At 50.2% G+C, this 23,332-nt stretch overlaps 1 protein-coding gene across 12 annotated transcripts in view; it reads left to right on the top strand.

Annotated features, from left to right (window-relative positions):
* The window catches only part of RAP1A (RAP1A, member of RAS oncogene family), a 46,356-nt gene extending 33,245 nt beyond the window's left edge, over positions 1-13,111 (top strand). For all 12 annotated transcript variants that reach the window (XM_055727875.1, XM_055727866.1, XM_055727864.1 and 9 more), the window contains exons 5-9: positions 118-174; positions 1,631-1,771; positions 6,729-6,872; positions 10,131-10,253; positions 12,402-13,111. In XM_055727875.1, the coding sequence (XP_055583850.1) occupies positions 118-174; positions 1,631-1,771; positions 6,729-6,872; positions 10,131-10,217 (429 nt within the window). In that variant the 3' untranslated portion in view covers positions 10,218-10,253; positions 12,402-13,111. The remainder of the gene's footprint in view (positions 1-117; positions 175-1,630; positions 1,772-6,728; positions 6,873-10,130; positions 10,254-12,401) is intronic.
* The last annotated feature ends 10,221 nt before the right edge of the window (positions 13,112-23,332 follow it).

Consider the following 23,332-nt stretch of genomic DNA (forward strand, 5'->3'; position numbering starts at 1 on the left):
AGAGCTCTTTGCGACAGAAGTAAAAATTAAGCTGAGATTCCTCTTGCCTGTCCCATTTCAGACATTTTAGTTTTAATTGTGTTTGTCTCTTCTCTTTTTTTTTTTTTTTTTCCCCAGCAAGTGGAAGTAGACTGTCAACAGTGTATGCTTGAAATCCTCGATACAGCAGGGACAGTAAGTATAATTTCTTTTTCTAATTGGTATGGGGTTTCTTTGTTAAGAATGAGATGATGAGATGTTAAGATTACAACTTAGACTAGAACAGTAATCCGGCCCAAGCAAAACCAATAGATCAGCTGCAGTAATTTAAACGGGATGCTTTTGTTAAGCAAACCAAAACCCAGCGTGGTGAATGAGCCTTCTGCAGCCCTGCCAGCAGCGTTGTGAACCTGTTGCCAGCTGGTGCCCCAGTGTTGGGACACAAAGGTTGGTGCGTGCTGTGCCACTCACCTCTGCTCTGCCATCCACCGTCGTCGCGCTATCAGCATACTGATACGGGATAATTTTACGTGTGAAGTCTGCAGGTGGCCAGAGCACACAGACACAGACAGAAGCTGCTTCCAGGCAGTGCATAGGGAGTGCCTCACAGCAGGTCGCCTCAGCGTACGTGGAGAGGATTGCACCAGTAAAGATTTTGTACCTGCCAAGGAATACTCCTTTACCCAGGCGGCACCTTCCTGGCGCTGCCGTTGCAGCTTTGGGAGGCCCATGTCATCCTTCCAGCCTGGGAGCAGCCGGGGCTACGCCGCGGCGCCCTTTGCCGTGCCAGTGTCGCCTACTGCCACACCAGTGTCACCGACAGCCACACACAGGCCTGTCACTAAGTAAACAGACCTTGTAATGGTTGAGTGCACATCACAAGGGGAGGACACGCTCCCTAACAGTTAGTTTTATTTAGAAAGCTTTGAAAACTATCAACAGCAATGTGAAGGCGTGGAAGCAGAAATCATTGTTACACAGTTCTGGTAAAGCTTCCTTTCAAAGGCTTGGACAAAGGCAGCTCTGATCTGGTACAGATTTTCCAGCCTGCTCTTGCATTTCATTGCATTGAACCTTTAAGCCACTTTCATGCTAGAGATGACTACTGTACAGTTGCGTATGTTCAGAGGTGGTCAGGCAGTGCCTTCCCACGCAGTCGTGCTCACAGTAAATCGTGAGTGTGGGACACCTAGGCCTGTTTCAATGTGGTGTTAGAGGAGGAACTGAATTTCCAGTCCATATCTGTTGTCTGGGGAATTGTTGCGATGGCAGACTCGTGCTTAACACCATATCAGAAAATAAATGGAAGATCACTACAAAATATGTCAACCAAATCTTAATACCTTGTATTATATTTGGGGCATACAACAGTCTGTCTGCAGATACATTTTCATTGCTCTTCTTGATCTTTTTCCCATTTTTTCAAGAAGTCTTTTTCTCGGGGGGGGGGGGGGGGGGAACAAAGGGAAAGAGATGTGTTAGTGCTTTTATTAAATTTGCATGCATCAGTAGATTTCTGTAAGGAGTAAAAATATAAATGCATGCTGTACGGTGATTTATTTTTTTGTCCATTACAGTAAAAGTGTTTCTTTGTAAATGTTCGTTAGCTGCATTCACTAGCTAATTATTTTAAAAAAATATTTGATTCCAGGAGCAATTTACAGCAATGAGAGATCTCTATATGAAGAATGGCCAGGGGTTTGCACTAGTATATTCTATAACAGCACAGTCCACATTTAACGACTTACAGGACCTGCGGGAACAGATTTTACGGGTTAAGGACACTGAAGATGTAAGTAGACTATTTTTTTCTTCTGCAAATGGTTAAAATGTGTCTGTAAGTAAACATCCAGGAGTTTGTGAGCAACATTTCTATGAATATTCTTTGCTTGTATAGCAGAGTTTAGCGTCGAAGGAAGTTTCATTAGCATTGTTTGTTATTTTCAGTGGTGGTGTTTGAGGTCCAACACCTGCTGAGGGGCATAGTGAAAGCAGATCTTCACATGTGCTGGGAGCTGTAACAGTCTTTGGAAATGGTGGAAGCTGATTGAAAACATTTAGTTTCTGCCCCGCTCCTTTTAACTCCAGTATTTGCTTTTTCTTCTTTAACTGTGCTTTAGTGGTACTTGATTTCCCTCAAAGTTAAGGAAAAATAACAGTCGAACTCGCCAGTAATTATGTTCTTAGTAGGTGTGCAGCTCTCTTAAAGGAGACTCTAGCATTGCTTTTCCCGAATGTACGAAGCAGAAGTTGAAGTCCAAAGCCATGGCGTCTCCTGAAGGTCAGCTGGGAGGGCTCTCCAGCTGGAGCGGGGCGGTGTTGTGCGCTGCGCCCTCTGTGCCCTTCACAGGCGTACGGGTCGTAATCCAGGTTGATGAACTTGAACTGCAAATAGAAAGGACACATTCAGCTTATTGGCCAAACTGTGCTTTGTAATTTAATTGTAATTAGTATTAACAGCCTTTTTTTTAAAATAAAATCACTGAATGTTCCTTTATTTTCATTCCTCTGTGCAAGAATGCTGGTAAGGAGGGATGGGAGCCTGTTTGGTCGCCTCCGCTCCAGTAACTGAAGCGGTTTGTTAGACCCCAAGCCCTGGGTCTTGTCGCGTGAAGTAGAGATGCCCTTACTGCAGCTGTGCGGAGTCTCTTGGTTTGTGAGCTCCACCCAAATCCGTCAGAACCAAAACTTCTACAGGATTTTAGGTTATCCTGTGAAAATGTGCTTATCCCTTTCTGAAGGACAGGAGGATGCTTAAGGGTCTGTTGCTCCTGTGACATGCACGTGTGAGCAGGGAGGGTTCAGCTTCGCACTGCGGCGTGCCCGTCCCTGTGAACGGTGACGGCACTCTGCAGGCCACCCTCAGTCTGAGGCTTTTAAATTCTCAACAGATCTCTTCGTTCATTCTGTCATACAAAATCTGTAACCCTAAGGAGACCACACAGTTAATGAATTAAATCATTAAGAGACTCTGAAAGAGCCTTGGCTAGTGATGCAAGGTCATAATTTTAGTTGTTTAAAACCCTTTTAAAATAAGGAAAAATTACATTAAGATAGTTTGCATTCAGTCCTGTTTGACAGAAGAAAACAGAAAACTATTTACCATGTTTCCAGTTCAGGCCCCAGCTCCCACAGGGGACTCCTTGGTGGGTTTTTAATTTCTAAACATGTGATGTAGGTGAGATTGCAGGTGGCTTTTGCTGTGGTAGCCATGTGGCTGGTTGGACATGAGTGGGAACTCTTGCTGTGTAGGCTTCCTCCAAAGGAAGCTGAATTTTATTTTTTTTTTTTTTTTTTTAATTTTTTTTTGCCTAACAGCTGGTAATGTATTCAGGGGTTTGCCCTGAGGAGTGTGAAAAAGATTGTCTGTTTTTTTCCAGTGACAGTTTAAACGTAGCCACTTCGATGCCGATTGCTTTTGGGTTGTGTCAGCTGCCGTGCGGCTCCGGAGCGGAGCGGTGGAAGCAGCAGCCTCTTGCTCGCAGCCCTTCTCTCCGTCCGGCGCTGGGGCAGCGGTGGTGAGAGGCAAACAGGGCTGGCACATGTATTTAGGCCAAATCCTAAATAAGCAGTGTGCATTGTATTTCAGTGGCCATTCAGGAAGGTGCAGTCTGAGCAGTGTGTGGTGACGGGCGCAGCCCGCAGCTCAGCTGTTCGGCGGCCGAGGGCAACCGCTCGGGCTGCTTTGTTCTCCTGGATCTTCATTGTCCCGTATCCCGATTACCTTGTTTTGAATGGCTTTGGTTCCCTCCTTGGTTTAACAAGCACAACTTCTATTTATGCAAAACTGATTTTCATTTAGGTAGGGATTATGCTTGCATAAATCCCTGGTAACGCGAGTCCTTTATTAGCCTCTCGCTCAGAGCCCAGCGCTTCGCTCAGCTGCACTCGCTGGAGGGGAATTTGCACTGTAAGCTGGTCAAGTTCGTCGGACAATAGAGACTGTTGCTTTCATTTTTACTTCAGTGATTTGATTTAATTATTAAAATTCACGTATTTATTTTGTTAGGGAGATGTTACTTGTTGAATCCAAGCTTGAGAACCTTTTGAACGTTGGAGCAGTGTTCTGCTGAGTTAGGAAAATGCACTCCTCCCTGTATTTACTCGCAGAACTTGTCTTTTTAAATCCCAGTATTTAAGCCATTAAATTATCTATGTCTAACAAAGTTTAAATTTCAGTCTTCTACATGAAATAGTAAATGATCCAAAGCTAGTTGTTCATCAAACTCTGGGTTTGGGTCCATGGTGAACAGTTAACCTTCTGAAATAACCCGATGCAGGTTTTCATGTCTTCCAAAGGTGCAGTGTTTACCCAACTAAGTATCACCCTTTTTCCCTATTGTTTCACATCTTTTATTGCTGAACATGTTGAAAACACATTTTCATGTTTTGGTGTGAGATAATTTCTCTTGACTGTCTAGAAAATTGTAAAGAATGGGATTAAGCTGATACAGTTGTTAATACCCTGTCAGTCTCTAATGCGAAATAAGCTTTTATTTGGATTTGCCTCATCTGTATTGTGACTCCAGGTTTCTGACTTCTCAAAAATAAATATGTGATCACTTTCTAATCAGTGTGGCTGTGAGTTTTAAATACAGAAAATAATCTTGAGTGTAGTTGAATCGGGAAGAGACTACAAATACTAACATTGAAGTAGATAAAAAATGTACAGTGTGTTGTAAATTACCAAAGGAAGTGGATAATGATGTATTTTCCAGCTGGAAAGTACTCATTTTCTGTTCAAAGAATTAAATGTTTCAGGAAATGGAGCAGGGTGCACGCCCATTATCAGCAGTTCTTTAGGTATTTTTTTCTACTTTTACACAGTGTAAGGGAAACAGGATGCTGTGCTGCTGTGTGCACGCAGTGTGCTGCAGCGCGTCCTGCAGACCTTGCTGTGGGCTCGCCTTTCAGAATCCACCTGAGCCCTGGCTCTCTTGCCCCTTGCGATCCAAGAGATGCAGGTGGTAAAAGCAAACTTCAGACTGATAAGTAACCCGCAATTCTCAGGCGTAGACAGTCCTGAACTGTGTGTCTGTCTCCAAACTGGCTGTGAAAACGCGTGGGCTGGAGCTGGGGCGCGGTGTCAGGCTGGGGAGGGGTCCTGCAGGAGGGGCTGCACTGCGATCTCATCACCGTGTAGGTATGGAAATGGCACCGGCGGGTGGGTAGTTTGGGTTGTTACAGAGAGATTTTTTGTGTGTGTTTTGAGTGGGGTTTCTTTTTGCTTGTTTAAGGTCTTTTCTACCCATTTGTGACCTCTTGGTGAGCTACAGTTTTGGTAGAGACTGCCTGAGAAGCAGAGAAGGCCTTCTGAGATTATATATCAGGCCTTAATTTCTAAGATGTCTTAGTACTAGTTTTAATCTTTTTGCCCTATTTCTTTCTGCTGAAAGAGTTTTAACTCAGTATCTAAACGTAACTGATGAGAGCAAGTCTCCTACTGCTTACACTCACCAGTGCTTACCCTGATACTTTGAGACAAATGGATTTATAACTTAATGAGTGCAGATTGTACTTGGCGCTCCGCACTGCACCAAGCAAATACAATCACCGCCCCTGTGAGAAACCGGTGAGCTATGGCTGAGCAAGAGCCCTGTCCTTTCTGTTGCCCCTTGTGCCATTTGTGGCAGGGCTGTCAGCCAAGGACCCCTCCTTTCTGCACAGCCTGATGCAAACACGTTGGTAATAAGCATTTACCGCAGCCAAGGTCGTTTTCCTACGGTATTAAATTTCTCTGCTTTTCTGTAGGAAATGTCACAAGGAAAATGGTTTCCCCAAGGCACTTTCTTTCTCATGAAGGAGCGAGAAGGTGACTTGCCCAGACACTTTAGAAGGCCAGCGGCTTAAGGAGAAGGGCAGGTGCCCTTTCATCATTGTCTTGGACAAATGATTTGCCTGTGTTTGCCCCATGGGTGTAGGATGAATCTGTTGAACATGTATCAAATGTTTGTTTTAATATTGCATGAGGTTAGTTATTGGAAGCGATGTGCTTTCAGGAGCTGAGCTGCTAGGTGGTCACTAGCTGGAAATTTTAATTACTCGAAGCTGGCAAATACCAAGCACAGCGTTTGTGGCTTTTGTACTGAACATCCTCTTTTCTGTGTGCATGCAAAACATGTCAGTAGTGCGATATTGTGTTGAACTGAGAAAGGCAGGTCATCCTGTGCACAGGGCTGTGGGAGTGCTTGGCTGCACAGGACTGTTCCTTTTTATTCCGTGTCCAGGGAAGTGCTTTTCGAAGGTGTTTCCATTTCTTGCTGTGTGGCTTGACAACAGGTTGACAAGACAGGTCAGAGGGGCTGAAATGTATAATGTGTGTCTTAAAACACGTGCTGTATGTTCAGTTGCCTGAAATAGATGAAGTCGGCAGGCAGTTGAGCCTACTGTCCTGTGAAGGTCCTGAAATGCATTTCAGTTGGAAATGAAGTTTTTTACTAGAATGGTGTTGGATATAGAGACCAGAAAATAAATCTTTACTAACTTTAGATTATGCTGACAAATTGCCATTTGGTTTTACGGTGTCCTCCATGTGTTTAATTTTTGTGAACCAGGGTGTCTGTAGTATGGACTTTCTTCCACCCTTTCCCAGCAGTCTGTCGGCTCTGCTGACCTTCTGATTTTCGTTGGGTTTCATACTGTCTGTATTTTCCTCCCTCCTCATGTGCCTTTGGAAGCCATAGTATTACAGTCCATGTTGTACATTAACTTGCTGATGCATCTCTTGTCCTTGCTTGTCTCCTCTTCAGGTTCCAATGATTCTGGTTGGCAATAAATGTGACCTGGAGGAAGAGCGTGTAGTCGGCAAAGAACAGGGTCAAAACTTAGCAAGACAGTGGTGTAACTGTGCCTTTCTAGAATCGTCTGCAAAGTCCAAAATCAACGTTAATGAGGTAACTATGAACTGTTCCCTTGTCTTTCCTACTTCAGCATGAATGCTGCATTAATCCAGCATGTGGTCCTTCATATATCTCTTGATCGGGAAGATTCAGGATGATTCTGAAATCTCAGCCTGAGAAAGTCTTGCAACGCAGGGTGTTAGCTACTGGTTTCTGTTTGTTTTAAGGAGATCTGCTCCTTTCTCTCTGTAAGGGTGGGTGACTTCTGCAGATAAGTGCTTTCTATAGCCTATGTCAAGAGGGTGTGAATAGCAGAGGGTCCTGAGTAAGCCCAGTTAACTAGATGACTCTCAGATAAACTTTATCTGGAAAGTGTACCTTTTCAAGATAGCTGCTGCTGCTATGTAGAAGGTGGATTATGCCCCATTGTATTACTTGTCGTGCTGTGTAGTGCTGGCTGTTTCTGAAGTATTTGCCTTTCACATTCCCGGTACATCTGGCTGCTCAAGCAGAGATCCCATCACGGTCGCCTCTGTTAAGCCACTAACATACTAGACCGTGTCCAGACATATACCTGTTTAAGCAGTTTCCCGTGTTTAAGTGAGAAATGCCTTTGCCATCGGTGTGCCTCCTACTGCTACCTGAGGTAGAGTAGTTCTGCTGAGGGAGCTCTGCTTGACATCAGGCACCAAGTTTTTATTCTCTGCTGTGAATTATCTGACTGTGACAGAGGCCAGGTTTCCAGGCACAAAAGCTAAGGTGACCCCATTGAGCATAGCTGGTTTGGTGCCAGGAGATAACTGGGACCGTTTAGGAGGCTGTGTGATAAGCAGGAGCAGTCGGATCTTGGACTGGACCCAGCGTTAAGTTGGCAGCAAGCGGGACATGTGCAGCACTGCAGCTACCCTGTTGAAAGGGAAGGGAGCTCGGGGCTGCATGAATTGCAGCTCCTGTGGCTGGGATTAGCCTAGCTGTAGTGTGCACTAATCTAACCCGGTAAATATAGCTCGCTGAGCTAGACTCCTGCCAGAAGGGATTTTTGTGCATGTGTGTGTGTCTGAGCTGTAGTAAAACCATGACTGTTAATGAGGAAACTAGCGGCTCCGTCGTTGAACAGATCACCATGGAGTATAACAAGTTCTGGTTTTATTTGTATTTCCACAGTTTGTGCCAGATACTGACCTCTCGTTAGCCAGAGGTGCCTTAAAGCTGTCCCCAGAGCTGTGTGGGAAAGGGGATTGTCCCACGGGCAGAACACTGAGCTGTCCTGGGGCGAAAGCACGCCCATGGTTTACCTACAGTCAGCCCTAACATGTGAATCCTGCGTCTCCGTATTTCCCTGTCACGTCTACTGCCTCCAGTGACACTCAGATCATAGAGAAGAAAATTATCTGGAAGATCAGTTGCTGGTTTTAGTGTGATCTTAATTTTCTAGGTTTATGCCAATTTATATTGTCTAGTTATGAAAAGATGAGGATATCAGAGAAGAAGCACTGTGAATCGAGCACCTTACTCTACTGGTTATTTGTTCTGCTGGCTCTTGGACTGAGGAAACATTTGCATTTTTCTAGGTTTTGGTTTTGCTTTTTCACTACTTTTAGACTTCCTAACTTGCTTAAAATCTGGGCTAAAGGGAGATAAATTTCTGCACGCGTTTGCTGGAAGTGAGACAAGCCTTTCATCCAGATAGTAAGTTTTTAATACAGTGTCAATCTCTGTAGCAGCACTTCAGGTGTCCTTCTGGTGGTCTGTGTGATGCTCTTGCACCACGCTGACTTTCCTTAGAGACAGTGGCATTCCTCAAACCTTGTTGCAGACTTCTGTACTTACAGTCAGTACTAGCACTTAAGTGCTCTAACTCTGAATTTTTTTTTTTTTTTGAGGGATCTTTTCCCCTACCTTAGCCCTGAGAAGGTTAGAGGGGACTGCCTCAAAACATTCAGGGATCTCATTTGCCAGAGCAGAGATGGTTGGTGCCTCCAGAAATTCTGACGACTCCTGCACATCATGATCACACTCAGATTATCCTGGCTCTTGTTTGTAGAGGCTTAAATACTGAAAGCTGGTTTGCATCAGCATAGGAGATGCCACTTATTAATTGGTTTATCCTACAGAAACTTTTCCTTTGTATCTCATCTGTACACTTTTGAACATTTTGGCTGTGTCCTCTTGCGAGTACAGACTGCTACTTTTGCTGGAATCTTACAGTAGAAGACAGTAGCATATTACAAAATATTTTCCATGAGAACTTGATAAAGCCACTTGTCACGTTCATTTATTTGCAACTGTTTAACTGTGTAGGGGTGCTTTTTCATGTAGGTAGTAGCTGGAAAATCTTAAACTACCAGTTGCTGCAATTTGTTATAAACTGTTTCTTAATCTTCTGAATTTCCTTGGAATCAACAAGAATTTGTGAGCTGTCAGCCACTCCAGGAAGGAAGAAAGTAAACAAGGACAAGGGTGGAGCCTTCTGGAGGTTTAAATATTTCTCCTCAATACTGCGACCCAGCTCCAAGCATTTTTGCAAAGCTCATTTTGCTATAAATGGGTTGAGTATTGCTGGGGAAACAACTCACAGCAAAAGCGTTCACAAGAAACTTGTATCTGCAGCTGAAAGAGGCCCCTGTAATCGTCCCCGTCTGGAAATGTCTGAGTTCAGGGCAGATGTTTTGCTTCTACTTGCTAGTTTTATTAATAAACTCAAAAGATTAGACCAGGCAAAAAGGTGAAGTGATTAACAGCTCAAATCTGTTTGGCAAAGGGGGAAATTATCACGACATCCTATGCAGCGGGTGAACAAAGACTGGTTCTGAAGGTGACAGCCAAGGAAAAAAGATGCCTTTCCATACAGCAGTGAGAACATGCTGCTGCTGGCGAAGCAGCGCTCTGCCGAGACGCTTACCAGCCCAGGGATCACCAGTGAGAAGATGATCCTTAAGGATATTATGTCTGCCTTCTAAAAAAGCCTGTTGTCATTCCTTTTCTCCCACTTTTCCAAAGCAAGGGACTCGTTGCCATTTCATTGCTGTACTCTCTGAAGCCTCTGGTTGTATGCAGCCTGAAGGAGAAAGCTGGATGCTGCAAGATAGGAGTTTACAGCTCCCTTATATTCTGCACGCTGCTGTGAGCTCTGTGCTCTCTTGTTCCATGAGCGGCTGCTTGAAAGCATGTTGGAGTAAATGCAAGCAGTTTAAATGAACTGATAAAACTGCAGCCACCAGGAAAGAGTATCCGTTTGCCAATCTGCCTAATTTTTGACATGTGTAGTGTTTTTATCACTTTGATTTTTCAATTTGTGTTTCTCATTTTCAGATCTTTTATGACCTGGTCAGACAGATAAATAGAAAAACACCAGTGGAAAAGAAGAAGCCTAAAAAGAAATCATGTCTGCTGCTTTAGACTCTCATCACGCAGCAGCTCTGAGCCAGGTAAGAGGTGTCTGAATTCTTCCTGCAGCTCAGGCGCTCAGACCGTGGGCTGCTCCCAGCGGAGAGAGGACTCGCTGCCCTTCCCTCCACTCCTCTTTCTTCTGTCTGCTCCCAAATACAAACTTCTGCAGTTGTTGGACCTGTTTTTTTAAAAGGTCAGTGGCGCTGACTGACCTGGCAGAGCAATACCTGCTTCTCTCCCTTTCTCCTTTTGCTTGGGTTGATGAGTGTGACAGCAGGAGCTTCCTTTTTACTCTTGCAGGTTCTTCCTCTGTGTTGTGACACTGCTCTGAGCCACTGTGGCTCAGTTTTGCTTCCTGCTTATCCTCTGCTGAAATCTGGTAGCATCTATATGACTTGTGTTATTGCTGCAGCTGTTGCCTCAGTCCTAGGTGTTACAGGGCCGATAGGAGATTGGTTTGGGTGGGACATGGATATCAATGGCACAGAAATAAAAAGCTCCCCACCAAAAAAAAAAAAAAAAAAAAGCCACCCCGAGGTTGGACATAGTTATAAATAATCTTCCTGTGTATCTTGGCAGGGTACTCTGTGTGCCTGCAGCTGTTCCATCGCACTCCTGAAAGAAAACAGCATTTCTGTAGCTTCAGGTTTTGGACAGAAATACCACCTAGGCTGCCCTGTGAGCTGTCAGTGTGTTAGCACGCGAGTGTGCCGAGTGTGCTGCGTGGCACTGTTCTGAGCAGAGAAGGGCGTGGGGTGAGCGGCCCGTCTCGGTGCTGGGCAGTAAGACATGGGCAGGCTGCAAGCAGGTGGTCCTGGGCCCTGGTTGTAGTGCAAAGCGCGTTCAGCCTGCGAGCGCAGCGGGCATGCGTTGGGGAGGAGTAAATGCTGCACCGGCTGCCGCCTCTGTCATCCTGGGCTGCGTGGGCTGCCAGCTCCTGGTGGTGTCTGTGTCCCAGCAGCAGCTTCATGTTTCTTCAGTTTCATGAATAGGTGCAGCAGAGCTGGCAAAAGCAGCTCAAGTACCCGTGTCCTGCAGTGTTCCAGACAAACTCCTGGCCATAGAAGGATTTTGGGAACTCCTGAAAGCAGGTGGCTTGCTGTCTGCTGCCAGATCTGAAGTTCATGCTCTAGATGGCCATTTACGTAGCCTAGGTGTGACTGAGTAGGGTAAGTGGAGCTGTGCAGTTAACCTGGCTTCTGATGACTTAGAATTAGTATCGTATCCTGAGCTTTGAATGCCAGAAAATAATAGCTTAGGGTTGTGGGGAAACAATGGCTTTAGGAAAAGAAACCGAAGAGCCCGTCTTGGAGTGGCTTTTCCTGTTCCTCAGGTGATAAGGCTGAATTTAGCTGGTGTGCCGTCAGCCAGGATGACTTCTTGGAGACGGGCTTCCCCAGCCGCGGGGAGAACGTGCTCCGTGCCGGGCTTGGCGTGGCTCTGCCATCGCCCTCCTGCCCGCGATCCCGCGCTGCGAAGGCCGGCACCAGCAGCAGTGTGGCACTGCAAGGGCAGCACGGCTGAAGGAGTTCTGCCGTTCGGTCAGGCACTGATGAGGCTTCTTGTAACGTTGCCTTCTACCCCAGACCTGCTCGAGATGCTCAAAATATTTCAGGGTCTCCCTCGTTCTTTGTAAATCTCTTCCCAGTTCATTGCCTGCTTTTGACAGCTGGTGTAGGGCTCGGGGCGGTCTCCAACTTGTTAGGCTTTCAAAGCATTTTAAAATATAAAAGGCAGAATTCCTCTCGCAGAAACTGTTTGTCCATTGCTGAATTCAAAACCTACTTGGAGGCCGCCCATCTGGAAAGGCAGGTGGGTTGGGAGGGGGCTGTCGTTACCGCAGCAGGAAAACAGGGCGGTGGCTGTGGCTGTGCTGCTGCCGTCGTGATAAAACAAGAGCTTGTTTCTTGAGGAGTTGTAGTTTCCAAAGTCTCGTCTCTTTTGTATCTCTGAACTGGGAGGATGGTAGGACCAAACCCCAGCACAGGGGGAAGATAAGCAGCTCGTGCTGAAATGCTGCGTGTTTTTACAAGCCTGGGTGCCGGCAGTTGTCTGGGGAAGCTTTTGGGTCTTTGTCCGAGATCATTCATCTCGTCGGTGGGATGAGAAACATCCCTCCATCATCTTTTATTTATTTATTTATTTATTTATTTTCTTATTTATTTATTTATTTATTTTCTTCTCTAGATTCAGGAATGAAGAACTGTTGCCTAAATGGAAAGTGCCAGCATTCCCGACTTCAAAACCTTATGGAAATTAATAACATATCTGAAGAATCTTCTCCTGTTTTTATATACTACGAGAAGAAATTAGATCTTAAAATGGTTTGCACACAGTCCCTGGGAAAAGAAATTGCTCTGTGTATATCTCTTGGAAATTTAAGACAATAGTACTCCTCCTTTGCAATAGCAGTTAACAGATGTGAAAATAAATATAATTGACTCTAGTGTATGATTATACAAAGGAGCATGGATGCATTTCAAATGTTAGGTATTGCTACTATAATTAAAATTTCATATTGACCATTTTATCATAATTTCTCCCCATCGAGCACTAAAAATATTCCACCATTATATCTATAACTATAGATATATATTATCTGAAACTTCCCTTTGAACTCACTGCAACAAATAACTTTTTGAGTCATTGACTTCATTTTATATTTAAAAGTTACGGAATATCATTATTTTCATTCTGCCATTGTATTCTAATTAAAAATGTTTGTGCATAATGCTTTGGAAAAATGGGTCTTTTATAGGAAAAAAACTGGGATAACTGATTTCTATGGCTTTAAAAGCAAAAATATATAATATACTAAACCAACTCTAATATTGCTTCTTGTGTTTTACTGTCACAGATTAAATTACAGCTTTTATGAATGATTAAATTTTAGTACATTTTCATTTTGTTTCTGTGTTTTTGTTGCGGTTTCCAGGCTTTGGTTTTTATCCATGTTTTGTGAATTCCTCTTCCATTCTGGTAGATCAAGTATTCTGTTATCACAAATGCCACCCCTGTGCCATCATGCTGACGCGATGTCTTCACGCCCCCTCCGTGTTGGATGTATTTAATCATACCACACACTTCAGTGCAGAAGGCTACTTTTAATTACTTTTGTATATTCTTTTGAACGTTTAAAGATTGTATTCTGCTGAAAATATTTCCTCTGTACAATTCTTTTTATATGTACAAATTTGGTTTAATACCGTATCCAGGTCTGACTTTTGCTGTGCTTTTGGTGTCACCCGATGGTGTGCTTTGGGATGGAGTCCCTGTTCTGACGGTGTCAGCCGCTGGGCAGGAGCCTGCCGCATCCCTCCTGGGCAGCATCTCAACGCGACGCTGTGGAGCTGGAAGTTGGTCCTGTCTAAATACAATTTCAACGAGGCAAACAGCTGCTTTAATTTTTAGACCAAATCTGGGTAACGTTACTTATCCGCAAGGTCAGCTGAAGGGGATTTTTTTTTTTTCTTCATTTTGGGTTTGTTGTGTGTTTTGTTTTCTTTTGTTGTTTGGTTTGGTGTTTGGTTTTTTTTTTTCTATTAAATACCTGTTGGTTTCACCAAGTTTGTAAGAGCAGGATATGAAGAGCCCAGTGGGTGCTCAGCCTCGATCCTCCTGTGTACTGGAGGCCCGTCCTTGGCGCGATGCTGCTGGAATTCTGGCCGTGCGGGACTCGCTCCTGCTTCGCGCTTCCCAGTAAGTGAGAAGAGAAACGTTTCTTCACAGTGGAGAAAACTCAGGATGGATGTTGTCCTGGTTGTTTAAATGGGAAACCCAAATGTAATACGTAGTGAACAGTTGTTCCTGGACCTGTTGTAGAGTTTTACTGGAAACCAGGGGGGAGAAATTTCTATAAATGGGGTTTTTTTAAAAAACGATGTTACTGATGCAGCTGTTGAATTCCAGAGGGATCCCAGTTTCTAAATGCAGCCCGAACGAGACTGGATGAAAGTGTTTGGATGATGAGAGTGTGAAAACATCAGCCCGCGTAGGGGCTGCTCGGAGGGCAGTTGTGGCTGGTGGCCCGAGCAGGATGCCCCCTGCCCTGCTCTGGAGGGGCCGAGCTGCGGCGCGTGCGGGGCGCGTATCTTTGCTACATGTAAAAATATTTTAGTAATAAAGTCATTTTAATGTACGTGCCGGCCGCCAGACGCCTCTTCTGTGGAGCTGAACCCGCCCGTTCCTGGCTGCCGTGTGCGCGTGTCCGGGGTGCGAGGGGTCCCGGGGGGGCGATCCCGGGCTGCGCCGCTGGGGGGCGCTGGCGGGAAGCGGCCGAGGCGGGGGCGCTGGTGACGTCACGTCAGGGCGGGGCGGTGGGGCCGGTCCCGCACTGCCCGCCCCGCCCCCCCTCGCACATTCCCTCCGCACATCCCCCCCCGGCACCGCCCCGGCCCCCCCGCACGTCCCCCCCGGCACCGCCCCGGCCCCCCCGCACGTCCCCCCCCGCACCGCCCCGGCCCCCCCGCACATCCCCCCCCCCGCACATCCCCCCCCCCGCACATCCCCCCCCCCGCACATCCCCCCGCCGCCCCCCCCGTGCCCCCGGCGCGGCAGCCCCGCCCCCCCCGCACGTGGCCGGAGGGGGTGCCCAGGCGCGGGGGGGCGGTGGCGCGCTGCGAGCGCGTGCCGGGAGGGGTGTCCTGAAGCGCGGGACGAGGGGACCCCCCCCCCACCCCCCACCCCCACCCCCCCCCCCCCCCTTCCCCAGGTGCCACGTGCTCCTGCTGCCGCCGGCAGCCGCCTGGCAAAGCGGCCTTTGCCGGAGGGAGGGGCGGGCTCGTGGCGCCCCCCAGCGCGCGGCCCGGCGGGCTGGAGCCGCGGTTGGGTTTGGGGCCGCACGCGGGGGCGGGGGGGGGCACGGCCGGGGCAGCCTCTGCGCCCCCTCCCCCCCCGCGGCGGTTCCGCGTCTCCCCCGGGCTCGGCACCGGGGTCCGGGCACCGCGCGGGCTGCGGCGGCGGCTCCCACCGCCCCCCGGTAACCGGCGCACCGGGGCCGGAGCTGCCGGCGCCTGGGGGTCCCGGCCTGGGGGGGGACGGGCAGGTTGGGCCCACGAGTGCCCCGGGGCGGGGGCTCAGAGCCCAGCAGCCCCCGGCCGGGGTCAGTTGCCCACCTCAGGCTGGCGGCGGTGCTGAGCCCGTGTGGCTGCTCCCGGCTGAGGCCGTGCTCGGCTGTGGCCCCGGCACCCGCTGATCCCGGTGCTGGGAAACAGCGCCCGGTTACCCCGGGCCGGGCCGAGCCTCCCGCTCCCCTGGGAAGTCGCACACGAGGAGCTCGGGCTCCTTCCTTGTGTCTGTCAGCAGCAGGTGGAGGCAGAGCCAGGAGCGACGCCCCGTTATCCCCGCGGTCCCGGATCCTCTCCCTCATCTCCAACGGGATGCGCCCCAAAGGGAGCAGCAGCAGAGGAAGGTGAAATAATTTCTCTGAGATTTTAGACAGGTCTGTGACAAAACTGGAATTGCAGCCGGAGTCAGAGGTGCCCATCCTGCTGGCTTGGCCGTGCCAGCTCTTGGCTAAATCCTGATTGCGCCATGTCCCCTCGGGCCAGAGGAGCTGCTGGGGGGATGGGGTGGCCACCTTTCCCCCGTGGCACTGGCCCCCATGTCCCCTTGGGCCAGGCAACAGCCCCTGTCGGTGGCATTTTCTCCGGGCGGTACCGATGTTTAAGGCCAAAAGCCACCTCCCTCACAGGCACGCGGCGGTGGCTCGGGATGGATAAGGAGCCCCTTGTGCTGCCGAGAGGAGGGTGCTCGGGGCTGGCAGCGGCCCCATGCTGCACGTGGGCTGGGCAGCAGCAGCAGGGCGCGCAGGGCCGGCAGCTGCTCTCCGCTGCTGCAGCCCAACATCGAGCAACAAAGGACAAATTCATGGGGCCGAGCGCGGCACTGCGGGCCGAGCACACTGCAGCATTATGGAGCTGGGTGAGGCAGCCTCTGGCCGCCAGCAGCGGGTGACAACCACCTTGTGCTGGCCGGGACCACCTTTGCTCGCAGGATGCTGCCGCAGGCTCCCGGGATTAATTTCTGTGGAGCACTGTTTTGCAGCCAAGAAACCTGAGAAAACCCCCGGGTGTCCTCCAGAACGACCCCATGGAAAGCAACAGCCGCCACCGGCTGAGCTCCTCGCAGAATGGAAGTTAACAATAATTTTGTCTTTTTTTTTCCCCTGCAAGTGTTTTAAATATAAATCAGGCCTCTTGCAACCCGTTTTGAGTGAATGATGGTGGAGCTGAGTGAAAGCAAGCAGTGTTGCAGCTCTGCTGCCTTTTCCTACCCAGGTTGTTACAAATCATTGGACAAACTGACTTCGGAGACGTTAAACCTCTGCTCAGCCTTCCCTGTGGTTGGCGCGTGGGTCCAGCATCCGGAGGGCCACAGCCAGCCAGCATCCTACGACCATTTTTCATTCAGCGTTGGAAATCAGCAGTGTCAAGCTGCTGTGTCAGTTTGGCTTAAATTCACAGGAGACCTCGTTTGATTTGAGGCCGTTTATGTTATTAAATATGACTGCTCAGGAGCCCCTGCAGGATAATCCTGTATGATAAATGATGTTTGAAATGAGGGAGACCTGATACGGGCCGGCTCACGCTCTGGTCACAGTTAATCTGCGGGAGCAGGGAAAGGCGCAGCGCAGCCACGGGCATGCAGAGCAGGGGGCAGAGGCTGGACTTTGGCAAACCAGCAGCCCAGAGCATCACAGCGAGGACAGGTGGAACTGGAGCATCTTTCCGTAATGCAGCGAAGCCAACGCTTACGCACCCACAGGTCTCTCTCCTGTAACGTGCACCTTGGTCAACTGACTCGGTGTTGCCTGGTGCAGAAATCTGGCAAGAAACCGAGCTGGCAAACAGAAGGCTCTTGTTTTCTCAAATCCCATTAGGAACATACATGAATTTCAATGGAAACAAGAGAAAGCATCCATTTTCTGCAGGACTCTAGTGCAGGGAGATACTTATTTATCCTGTCAGCATATCACGGGCTTTAATTGAGCAAACAGGCATAGATGTTTTACTGGCTTTGGAGTGAAGTTTTCTGATCTGAATGTATTGATTTGGTTCGGACATGACAATCCATTAAGGCCCCTGATGCACAGGGAGGATAAATGTGTCTGTCAGCCCCGGCTGCCTCCTCGCCAGCTCTAGGGCTGGGGGGTTGTTAGCGGAGCCAGCCCAGAGAGCAGGAACCCGGGATCTCGATTTAAAAGAAACCAGGGTGAATGTACAGTCTTGTCATAGGCTGGGGCTTACACAGTTAACTCTTTCAGTGCCCTCTCTCAGCCAAAAAGTCTATCCCAAAAGAGGTTTTCTCCCAGAAACTCTGGGTGCCCTGGTTGTTGCAGTTGTTTGAAGGGTTTTCTCGTTGCCAGTAAGTGTTCAGAGATGTTCCGCCTCCCCGCTGCCCATGCTATTAGAAGTGAGCATCCTCAGGAGATGGAGTCAAGCTAAAGGAATCCTCTAACAAGGAACTTGGTGCTCTCAAACCCCCAAGAAGCAGCACTGTGGCTGCTGTCCCCTTACAGCCCCTGCCCCAGTGGCCGCCCCGGCAGCTGCTGGCAGAGGGGGGACCCTGGGGAGCCTCTGCCAGACGGTGCTGGCTTCGCCCCCGGCCCCAGCCAGGTTTTGCATGTCAGGATGACAGCAGAACAGCACGCAAGGAGCCCGCTCTCCTAGCTGGTATTATTTGCTGCTCGGGCCCTGGGTGCCCTGCAGGCTCAGGACCTGGATGTGGCCGCGCTCCCCAGCTCTGGGTGTTCCCCTTTATTCAGTACATGATGCCGAGTGTGATTAGCAGCTGACAGGCAGCTTTTGGCCCTCTCCTTCTGAAACAATCAGTGTTTAGGGCTTGACCGAGAAGGATTTGGTGTGAGATAAGCTTCCCAGAGTGGGGCCAGGACTGAAGTAATAATTGAATAAGTGTGAGGCAGTGAATAAGACACGTAACGATGAGTCAGAGCAGCTGGAGGCAAAGCCACTGCCCTTGGGAAGGAGGGAAAAGCTCCCCCGTGTCTCCCCTGCTGCCTGCCAGCCGTGGGGCCGAGCTCTCTGAGCTGCTAGAAGTCGGGTTTTGTAGGGGGAAAGGCTGGGGAGGGACGTCCCTGGGGGCTGTGCTGGGGCGCATGGCACCCCACGTCCCGCTGCAGCCTGCTCCAGGGGCTGGGGCGCGGGGCTGGGCGCCCGCTGAGCCTGCAGTGCCTCTGGAAGGTGTGTGTCTTCCCCAGGAAAGCGTCAATTTATTTGCACTGTATGATGTGAGTTGCACGTTCCTCATGGGCCTGGGGCTGTGCTGCTGCCGTCTCACTTCACTGCTGTCGGATTTCCCACTTCCTTTAATTTTTAATGTTTGGTTGGTTGCTGCTCTCAGTAGAGATGGCTCTGTGGGAAGCAGAAGAAATCAAATGGTTGGGTTTTTTTAGAAACTGCAAAAAGAGTTCAACCCAAGGCAAATACAATTACTTCAGGTTGCATGCAGGCTTCTGAGTAGCAAAGAAGAAATATTTTCTAAATAGCAAATGCCCTAAAAACCAGTGCTGTGAAGCCACTGTGCAATGAGAGCATCGCTTAACCGTTTGAGGAGTACATTTAATTCCATGGGGGTGGGAGACTGCCTGCTCCAGACACCCCACTGCTGCATGCAGCCTTATGTGCCCCATCCCACCCTGTGCCCCATCCCACCCCGTCCCCTTGCACGGGGCAGCCAAACAGTCACTGCTGCTCCCAGCAAAGCCCCTGCACTTCTTTCAGCCTGAAAGCCTGCCTCTGTCCTCTGGGGTGTTTTTCTGCTTGAAGGGGCCTCCCAGATGCTATTCCTGGACCAGTTTTAGGGTATTCGTTGCCCGAAGCTTCTGCTGGGCTGTTTCTGGAGCCCTTGTGGCTGGGGAAGAGGAGAAGGGGTGGGAGAAAGGCTCCTCGGTTGAAAGCTTTCACTCTGTAATTAAGCTGAACAAGAGACTCTGAGCTAAATCTGTGTTTCTTTCGCTCTGCCTGAGCAAACACAAAGAGGAGAAAAGGACTGAACCAGACAATTAAAACAAGCAATAAAATTGCACAGAGAGGTCCGTGGAATGATTTTTGCTTGACACGCTCGCCCCCAACAAGTGCCACATGTCCTGTGTATAAATAGCAGCTGCCCAGACTTGCTTAATCATCCCATTGTTGCTTTATAATATTAATTAAACATTCCTCTGGGATTGTTTGCATCCTAATTAAGTCGGGAACTTACAAAAGACGGTGAAGAAACCAAACAAGTGTGTGCTGGGGGATGCACAACCCAATGTTGCTAAACTGTGTGCGACCGTGTTTAAAAAAAAATGTTAAAATTGCAGGAGGACTGTGGTTAAAAGCACTATTAATGGTCAGCAACGATGGGGACGGTTTGATTAATGGTCCTCGGGGATGGAGGGCGGCTCTTTGCTCCGGGGGGTCTGGAGGGAGAGCTGCAGGCAGCGAGTGGCTGTCTGGGCATGCTGGACGGGACGAGCATTTCCCCCCCCCGTCAGCAAGACACGAGCGAATCGTCCCTGGCAGAAACCCACCGATATCAAAGGGCCAATTAATCCGCAGCTGCTCTGCAAGCGGGGACGGGGACAGTGGGACACAAGGGGCTTCTTGAATCGCATTCAGCCGCCCCACGCGGGTGGCAGCTGGGGGCCGAGGCTGCGGCATCACCGCCCCCCGCTGAATGAGGAACCCCGAAAATCCCACTGGGGCACGGGAGCTGTGCAGGTGGGTGCGGGGCTGGCCACAGTCGGGTCTGCACCGATGCCCGTGCCCATACCAATGGGCGACAATATTTTGTTGCCGTGTGATCCTGGCTTCGCTGGCGTCTCCAGTGCTGGGGGAGAAGCTGGCCGGTGCCTCTGCCCTGCGGAGAAATCTGCCCCAAGGGAATGAGGCACCGCGGCCTCGCTCCCCCCGCCTGCCCGCTGGGCTGCGGCTCGTCCTCCCCATCTTCTTTCATGTAGCGAGGAAGACTTGAGCACATTGTTCCCAACTCAGACTCATGCACCCTGCAGGGATGTACTGTGAATTACTTCCCAAATTATGTGAGTAATTAAAATCAATGAGAGGGTATCCTGTTAAATAACGTAATTAGATGAGCATAGCGAGCAAGATGAGCGCAATAGCGTTTTTGTTTGCCTGCCTGGAGACAGCTTTTAACTCTTTCCCTCTTGTCTCTTCCCTGGGAAAGGCAGGCAGGGCTCCTGGGTGTGCCGGTGGCCGTGCTGCTCTGCATGCTCTGCTTTTGCTAACTGAGGTTTTTCCAGGATCTCCAAAGCCCCCACCTGCTTCCTTCAGTGCTTCTTCCAGACACAGGATTTTCCTTCCCCTGGGTCTCCATCCCTGTGTTACGCGGGACACACTGGCCATGCTGCAGCTTGAAGCCCACGAGTATCTGAAATTCGGGGAAAAGAGCACCAGCCACACGCTTTAGGGCCATGGCAAAAGTACGTCTTACGCAGTGCTGCACTCCAGCAACCGAATGGTAAACGGAGGGCCCTTCGGAGCGGGAATGAGAATTAATCTTGATGTGCATAATGAATTGCCCGAGCCTTTTCCTGCAGCTCTCTAGAGCGGGCGGGCGCAAGCAGCTCCCGCTGGCAGTCTCCCAGTCTCCCAGTCTCCCAGTCTCCCAGTCCAGGCTGTGCAAACCGAGATGTGGGGCCAGGGATGCCGAGGGCAGCGTGAGCTCAGGCTGGATCAGCCCGCTGAACCGAAGGTCTCGGTATACAGACACGTACGTTTACACAGGCACTGTGGGTTTAGTGTGTTGTCTTAATTCCAGAGAAAACTGACTGGCGCAGGAGCCCGAGTGCCAAGAATCGGTTTTGTTCTGTCTTTTCTAGTTCCAGGGCAGGGACTGAAGCCCCAGTCCATTAACAGATACACGTGGGTTGCTCTTTCCTTCTGTAGCGAGTGCCATTAACTCCAAGGGGGCTGTGGTTAGGGTGAAGGCATCTGGCCAGATGGCTCTCGTTGCAGGGCTGGGATCTAAATAATTAATTTATAGCATCGTGTTCATGACTTCGCTGTCTCCCAAAGGAAGCACTGAAAAGTCCTTAACTTGGTGCTCATTTTTTCCAGCTGCAATGTACAGAGATGTGAGCTATGCATTCTCTCTTATTTGAAGCTTGTTTGTGATTTTTCAAGGTAGTGAATTGTTGCAAAGATGTGTCACATCTAATTACACTTGTCACATTAAATCACATTATAGCAAAAAAACCTGAACACCCGATGGGAACACAATCCCTTCCGGTAGGGACACGGGGAAATTTACCTCTGACATGCTGCAGGAGGGACAGGTTGCTCTAGAAGAGATTTAAGTGCAGACAAAAAGGGCATGAGCAGACCCTTGCCGAGCCCTCGCCGCGCAGCAGCCGATGTCCCCCCACCCAGGTGGGATGCTGGTGCCACCCCCAGGCAGCCAGGCCCCCACCCTGCCCAGCTCTGGCTCCCTGGAGGTGGGAGCTGGTCCCGGCAACGCTCCCTGGCAGCCAGGCAGGGCTGCACCCGTGTTCCTGGCCAGGGGAGAAGGAATCGCCTGGCGGGTGTTTGTAAGAACCCGCAGGGTCTGCTGTTCTACAAGCAGGGTGAGGGTGTCTTACCCCGTCCATCTCAGAGCGGTTCAGAGGTCCCCTAAAACCTCTGCAGAAAGGGGACTTTTGCTCGAGTTTTCCTGGCAATGCATCTTATCTCCAGTGAATTTCCCAAGACACTGTTTGTAGCTACAAGTGGAGTGTTTGTTCCTTAGAAAGGCAAATAACATCTATGTTCTGTGAAAAGCTCAGATACTCCTGCTAAGGGCATTGCTCCGTCAGTGAGGTGTTTGAAAGCCAGGTAGGCAGTAAATAGAAAGATCCCCTCTTGAATCCATTCAAATCCAGAGGACCTGATCTCCTTTTTACAGGCAGAGCTCAATTCAGGGTACAGGAAACTGGGTACAAAGCCGGCCACGAATCGTTTCCACACAATTAGCATGAGCGCATGCAGATCAGGCAGCTGCATGCATAACCGCCTGGCTGGCTGCCTTGGGTGCAAACTCCCAGTAATTGGTCTGGAACAGAAGGAAGACGCGAGGAGGGGGAAAGCCTGGGCAGGTAGCTCGGGAGAGCTGCAGCCGAGGGACCCCAGAGCAGGACCAAACGTCAGCAACGTCCTCGGGGCCGTGCAGGCTGGGGTGATCACAGCCCGAGGAAGGGAACACGCTGGGCTCCGCAGGGACGTGGGTGGCGGTGGCTCTGGGGAGCCAAGCTGCTCCCCTCGCCTCACAGGGCTGAGTGTCCCCCACGTCCCCCACGCCCCCAGGGGACTTCTCCCGGCTGCCTTGGCCGTCCGCGCAGGCTGACAGGAGAGCTGTCGGGCTGGACGTGGCTAGCAGCGCCGCTGGGCACCCGGGCAAGCTCGGAGAGCTCGTTCCGTGCCACGCTGCACCGCGGCCTGCCGCAGCCGCTGCCCCCCTGCTGCCCCCTGCTCCCGAGGCACCAAGTTAACCAGGGCCTCATTGCACGCTGCCCTTTGGGAGGGACCTGGTGCTGCAATGCCCTCGGTCTGGGCCAGAGGCAAACGATATTCTGCAATGTCCCAGCTCTGCGGAGACACCCAGTCGTCCGCTGAAGGACTTTTCCAGTCCCAGATCATTGTTACAGACCACAGGGTACAGCACATACAATGCGAGGGCCTGGATGCCCCTGTAGTTACCCTAACTAGGCAAAGGGAGGTTGCTGTTAGCATATGCATTTCTGAATAAAGCAACGGCTTCATCGGGCGACTGCTGATCTCGGTCCCAGAGCCCCCCCGGGCTCCCCTCTGCTTGCGGAGCCTTGGGAGCCGCCAGCCCTCTGCTCCTGCCGGCCTTCAGCCAGGCGCTGCCGCTGCAGCGGCTGCCACCGGCAGAGCAAAGGGACTAATTAAACCTGACAGAATGTCACGTTCGTTATCTCTAGGTTCGAAATGCCACGTCGCTAACTCCAGCCCAACGCTGCGAACGAGGCAAAGCCCCCCGGGAAGGTCCAGCCCGAATTGCCGGCTTTATTAAGGAGGGAGCGGATCTCCCTCCCGGTTGCCCGAGGGGGGGGACCCTGGCAGCCCCCCGGCAGCGCAGCGGTGCCAGGGCTGGCACAGCAGCCA

Source organism: Falco cherrug, chromosome 16 (assembly GCF_023634085.1).
Source record: "Falco cherrug isolate bFalChe1 chromosome 16, bFalChe1.pri, whole genome shotgun sequence".
Taxonomy (NCBI): Eukaryota; Metazoa; Chordata; class Aves; order Falconiformes; family Falconidae; genus Falco; species Falco cherrug.